Source organism: Hemicordylus capensis, chromosome 13 (genome assembly GCF_027244095.1).
Source record: "Hemicordylus capensis ecotype Gifberg chromosome 13, rHemCap1.1.pri, whole genome shotgun sequence".
Taxonomy (NCBI): Eukaryota; Metazoa; Chordata; class Lepidosauria; order Squamata; family Cordylidae; genus Hemicordylus; species Hemicordylus capensis.
Window position 1 is genome coordinate 18,551,804 of NC_069669.1, and position 6,000 is coordinate 18,557,803.

The 6,000-nt window shown below is 48.5% G+C and overlaps 1 protein-coding gene across 5 annotated transcripts in view; it reads left to right on the forward strand.

The window, feature by feature from the left end:
* LOC128336660 (myosin-16) overlaps positions 1-5,747 on the forward strand; it is a 69,427-nt gene extending 63,680 nt beyond the window's left edge. For all 5 annotated transcript variants that reach the window (XM_053276658.1, XM_053276660.1, XM_053276655.1 and 2 more), the window contains 5 exons: positions 292-417; positions 2,111-2,281; positions 2,991-3,191; positions 4,181-4,410; positions 5,334-5,747. In XM_053276658.1, the coding sequence (XP_053132633.1) occupies positions 292-417; positions 2,111-2,281; positions 2,991-3,191; positions 4,181-4,384 (702 nt within the window). In that variant the 3' untranslated portion in view covers positions 4,385-4,410; positions 5,334-5,747. The remainder of the gene's footprint in view (positions 1-291; positions 418-2,110; positions 2,282-2,990; positions 3,192-4,180; positions 4,411-5,333) is intronic.
* Positions 5,748-6,000: the final 253 nt, after the last annotated feature.

Here is a 6,000-nt window from a genome sequence, read left to right on the forward strand (position 1 = left end):
GCTCAGTAACGAGATCCGCCACTTTTGAAAGTTTGAAAGTGAGCCTCTTTGCTCAGTTAGCAGGGGACAGGTCCAGGTTGCCATTCGGGAGGTGAGTGGGAGGAGGTGCCTGCACCAGACGGAGCTCATTTATCGGGCTAAACGAAGATAGATACATCTACTGCAGTAGCAGCAACAGCAGGGGGGAAGATTGAGGGCGGGGGCACAGAAAGTCTACGTCTGGGTGGGCAGGCTGTGTCCCCCATGTGTTAGATTCCTTCTTCTCTTCTTAGCCTCTTCTTCTCTCTGCAGAACCAAAGCCTGTTGGTGATCAAGCGCAAGCTGGAGTCCGACCTGCAGCGCATCACAAATGAGCACGAGGAGCTCATCAGTGAATTCCGAGCGACCGACGAGAGAGCGAAGAAAGCCATCACTGACGTGAGTCCCATCCCGATACTTGGGGCCTGCCTCAGAGGAGGGGCGGCCCTTCCATGCGGCACGGGAAGGCAGTGGCCTCAGGCAGCAGATTGCTGGGCCGTCAACGAGGCAGTCACAGGAAGAGAGGAAGATGCCTTATATTGAGCTAGACCATCGGTCCATCTAAGCAAGTGTTGTCAGGAGACTCTCTCAGCCCTATCTGGAGATGCTGCTGGGGAGGGAACTTGGGAACTTCTGCATGCAAACAGGCAGGGGCTCTTCCCAGAGCGGCCCTATCCCCTAAGGGGAAGATCTTCCAATGCTCACGTGTAGCCTCCCATTCAAATGCAAACCAGGGCAGACCCTGCTTAGCAAGAGGGACAATTCATGCATGCTACCACAAGACCAGCTCTCCTCCCATATGGTGTTTTTTTTTAATGCTTAAAAGAAAAGTAGGGAGGCAGGGAAGGAAGTTGTACTCAAGTTATGTTTGTTTTAATTTTTTAAACTTTTGCATTTATATCCCACTCTTCCTCCAAGTAGCCCATAGCATGGCTATGTCTGTCCTCACAACAACCCTGTGAGGTAGGTTAGGGTCAGAGAAACGTACCTGGCAAAGAATCACCCAGTGAGTTTCTTGACTGAGCGGGGATTTGAACTCGCGTCTTCCTAGACTCAGCCTAACATGGCACCCTGACTCAGGCACACAGAGGCCTTGATCTGCCACCACATCAGAGACTTCACAGTCCCTTTCCAAAGACTTGATTAATGTCAGAACAAAATTCTATCATGCTATGCTATTAAAATTATTATCAAATCAATAAGATGCCATCATATAAATAAATAAAATATTTATTTTATAAATAAATGAAATATTCTGATAATCGATTATCATTAATTATTATGGTAATAATGACTATTATTAAGACAAATTCCTTTGTTTCCAGAGGGATACATGCAGATCAATTCCTTTGTGTACCTACGTTGTGAGGTTAAAGGCTGAGCAATGCTTTATTTTATATTAAATGGCTGATAGCCAGACTAAATTGCTCCTAAGTAGTCCTATTGAAATTAAGTAGTCCTTTATTGTAGCTCCTGAGTGGTATTGCTGAGTAACTGAGTTTGGATGTCTGCCACTGAGTTCACATATTATCACCAGCACTGAGTGTACTTCATGCTTAAAAGAAAAACAAAGCAACCGGTCCAAAAGCTGAATTTGATATCCTTTATAAATTAGGCTAATAGGGCAACTTTGCATAATTTATCTAATTTTGCATAATTTACTTGCCGTAATTTAGTCCAGAGGGCTGAAGGCGCTACGGAGTGCATTTCAACATCACCCCCAATGACAAGAGATCGAATTCCTCTACCTTTCTGGAATTTCAGCAGAAAGCACACTTAGCAGTCATAAAGACTGGAAACTTGGGTTTTTGTTGTTTTGTAAATGAAGGCCAAGATTCTCAGGAAAACGAATTCTGCCCCTAGTAGAAGGAAGATGAATCCTGCGCTGCATTCTGTGTTTTTTCTTCTCTCCTGCAGAACTGCAGCGTCCCCTCCCAGCTCAGTCTGTTTAACATGCCTCCCTGCTGGCCTGGTCTGAATGTGTTGGCTTACGAGGCCTCGTATCAGGAAACCTGGTTCTGACGTCTGCTGCTTTCTGTCAATAACCTCTATTGATAGTCCTGTTTCCCTTCCCACCCTAACCCCATTGCAGGCGGGCCGTATGGCGGAAGAGCTGCGCCAGGAACAGGATCACTCCATGCACCTGGAGAAGATCAAGAAGAACTATGAGGTCACCATCAAGGACCTGCAAGTCAAAATAGAGGAAGCAGAACAGCTGGCTCTGAAAGGCGGGAAACGCACCATCATGAAGCTGGAAACCAGGGTCAGAACACATCTCCATTGTTTTCTTTCCAGCAGAACTGCCCATCACTTCCTCCACTTTGGTTGTGGGCGGACAGGAAATAGCGTGTAAAGCATCACACCTTCAGCGGCGCACTAACCCCCGGACCTTGGGGACCCAGCCCAGCCCTCCAAGGTCCGGGGGAGCCTCCAAATGGCCAGGGTGGGGAGCCTCCTACAGCTGAGCCACCCCACACCTGCCCCAACAAACTTAATATTTCTATTAAGTGTGTAATATATTTAGGAACATAGGAAGCTGCTTTATACCAGAGTCAGACCCTTGGTCCATCTAGCTGAGTATTGTCTACACAAACTGGCAGCAGCTTCTCTAAGGTTGAAGGCAGAAGTCTCTCTCCACCCTATCTGGAAATGGCAGAAAGGGAACTTGGAGCCTTCTGCATGCAAGCAGATGTTCTTCCCAGACTGCCGCACCCCCTAAGTGGAATATCTTAGAGTGTTCATATATGTAGTCTTCCATCCAAATGGAAACCAGGATGGGCCCTGTTTATCAAAGGAGACAAGTCATGCTTGCTGCCACAAGACCAGCTTTCCTCCCATCTTTAAAATTTGTATTTTGAAGATACTGTAAACCTCCTTGGGATTTATTTATTTTTTAAATGAAAGGTGGTATACAAATCTGGCAATTGACCCACCTGGAGCACAATCACCTCAACCCTCTCTTTCCTTTTCAGATTAAAGAACTGGACTCCGAACTGGACTCTGAACAGAAGCGCCATGTGGAGACAGTCAAGATCCTGCACAAGAACGAGCGGCGCCTGAAGGAGCTGGTCTTCCAGACGGAGGAGGACCACAAGACCAACCAGCGGATGCAGGAGCTGGTGGAGAAGCTGCAGAACAAGCTGAAGACCTACAAGAGGCAGATCGATGAGGCCGTATGTACCTCAGCCTATGTCAGAACTCAGGGGATTTAGGGCCAACATAAAGGAGTACTTTCCCACACAGCACATCATTGATCGGTTGAACTCTCTGCCACATGATGTGGTGATGGCCACTAGCCTTGATAGATTTAAAGGTGGCTTGGACAAATTTAGGAACATAGGAAGTTGCCGTATACTGAGTCAGACCCTTGGTCTAAATAGCTCAGTATTGTCTTCACAGACTGGCAGCGGCTTCTCCAAGGTTGCAGGCAGGAATCTCTCTCAGCCCTAACTTGGAGATGCTGCCAGGGAGGGAACTTGGAACCTCGATGCTCTTCCCAGAGGGGCTCCATCCCCTAAGAAGGGGAATATCTTCCAGTGCTCACACTTCTAGTCTCCCATTCATATGCAACCAGGGCAGACTCAGCTTAGCTAAAGGGACAAGTCATGCTTGCTACCATCAGACCAGCAAATTTGTGGAGGTCAGGGCTATCAATGGCTACTAGTCTGGTGGCTATAGGCCACTCCAGCCTCAGAGGCAAGACCATTTGCAGGGGAGCAACAGCAGGAGAGAGGGCATGCCCTCACTTTCTTGCCTGTGGGCTTCTCGGAGGCATCTGGTGGGCTACTGTGGGAAACAGGATGCTGGACTACGTAGGGCCTGATCCAGCAGGGCTGTTTGTTCTTAGGTTCCCCCATCCCAACAATTATAGTTAGGGATTCCCTTGGCTATATGGTCACATCCTGGTCACCTGATCATAATGGTTGCCTCCACTGCTAATCTCACAATGGACTGCCACAATCGTGTGCAGCTGCCACTCATTCAAAGGAATACTGGGATAATATCCCCTAAGGCAGAGGTTCTCAGCCTTGGGTGCCCACATATTGTCAGACTACAAAACCCATCATCCCCAGCCACGACAACCCACCTCATCTTGGCTAGCTTGATTCTCACATTGCCTGTTTCATCCCAATAAAACCCTTCTTGCATTAACGGCCTGCAGGAGGAACAGGCTAACCAGAGCCAGGCACGGTACCGGAAAACGGTGCATGAGCTGGACGATGCTGAGGAGAGGGCTGGCATGGCCGAGTCGGCCCTGAACAAGCTGCGCACCAGGCACCGGGTCTCGGCGGGGAAGGCGTTCACCTCCGTGGAGATCATCCAGGTCTCCAAATCCGCCAGTTCCAAGTCAGCTGCTGAGGAATAGAGCCTGCCTCTTGGAGCCTGCAGCTGGTAGGTGTGACATCTCTTTCCTTCCTCTTCAAAGAGCCTGGAGGAGGGGCTGATATCTTACGTCAGTTTCCGAAAGAGCTGGGAATGTTATGATCCTTATGCACGCATAACTGGAGCAGATGTGCTATGCAGAGAAAGACCCTGCATCCTAATGTCTGGACAAATAGCAGCTGTGGATTGGAGGGTTATGTGAATAGGGACTGTTGCAGAGATAGGCTTAAAGCCCCTTCACAGTCTTGACCTGCTGAGGGAGGGAACCAGCTGCTATTGACCTTTAAAAAGAAATTGGGTACCTGCAAAACTTTTGCTTAAAGTAGGCCTGCTCCACTGCTAAATACCCCAGCTGTGTTTGAACTACAACTCCCATAACCCCCAGCCCCAGTGGCCAATAGGCAGGGATTATGGGAATTGTAGGCCAACATCTGCAGGAGGGCAGAAGTTGAGCAGCCCTGGCTTAAAGTAATGTGTAGCTTCAGGGCTGCAGAAATCCACTAGTCTACGACGAGTGAAATATGATGCCTGACCAGTGAAAAAAGTCCTGATGGGCAATGTACCCACATAGCTTGATGAGTAAAATATTTTGTCTGGCTGATAAACTGAGCCAACATTTCTTCACCCCTGTGTAGCTTGTCCCTCTGTTTGCCTCTTCCAGGAAGCTGCCTTATACCGAGTCAGAGCATTGGTCCATCTAGCACAGGATTGCCTACACTGACTGGCAGTAGTTCTCCAAGGTTTCAGGCAGTTTCCCCCAGCCCTACCTGGAGATGTCAGGGACTGAACCTTCTTTATGCAAAGCCGATGTTTTACTGTTGAGCTATCACTACAGTTCTCTGTCTGTTTGCTTCCGCAGCATATCCAGTTCCGCCATCTATGCCCTGGCTTGCTTTTGACAGGCCGGCTAAATCACTGGCTTTCCTTTACAGGCTGATGGCCAAAGCGTCTCCAGACAGCTGCCTTTTGCAAGATTGCTTCCATAGTGATGACGAGAGCAGCCTAAGCGGATCAGAACGACACCTGCATAGAAAGAAACGGAAGAAAGGTGGGAGTGGAAAGCATCCCGGCATCTGAGGGGAGAGCGGTGGTCATCAGAGCATCCGCCAGATACAGGAGCGTGAAACCCAGCGTTTTCCCAGAGTTTGTTTTATGCACCACGAAGGTTATATAGACACGTGTTTTTGGCTGGAAAGGGTCTGTTTTTCATGCAGTCTGTTTGCATTTTCATGTCAAGGACAGAAAATGTTTCGAAGGCGTGGCTTGAGTTGCCTCTTGTCAATCATTTCCCTGTACAAATAGTCTTAATGCAATGCCTAAATAAAGCTTTACCCCATGGAAAAGAAACCTGGGAAACGGCTTTTTTTTTCTTGGTCAGGCTGAGCCTGGATTCATCCCCACCGTTGGGGCTAGAGACAGTCCATGAGCCAGCTGGGATGTTGGTACCACTAGGTGAGGGGGTGGAGTGGGGAGAAATGCTCATTGTGATTTTTGACACAGTCTGCACCCCTAGAGGCAGAAAAGGGGTGAGAGCATTGCAAGACTTGCAGTTTTCAGTGTGTTCTCATGACCACCAGACCTGCAGTGGACAAATCTGCA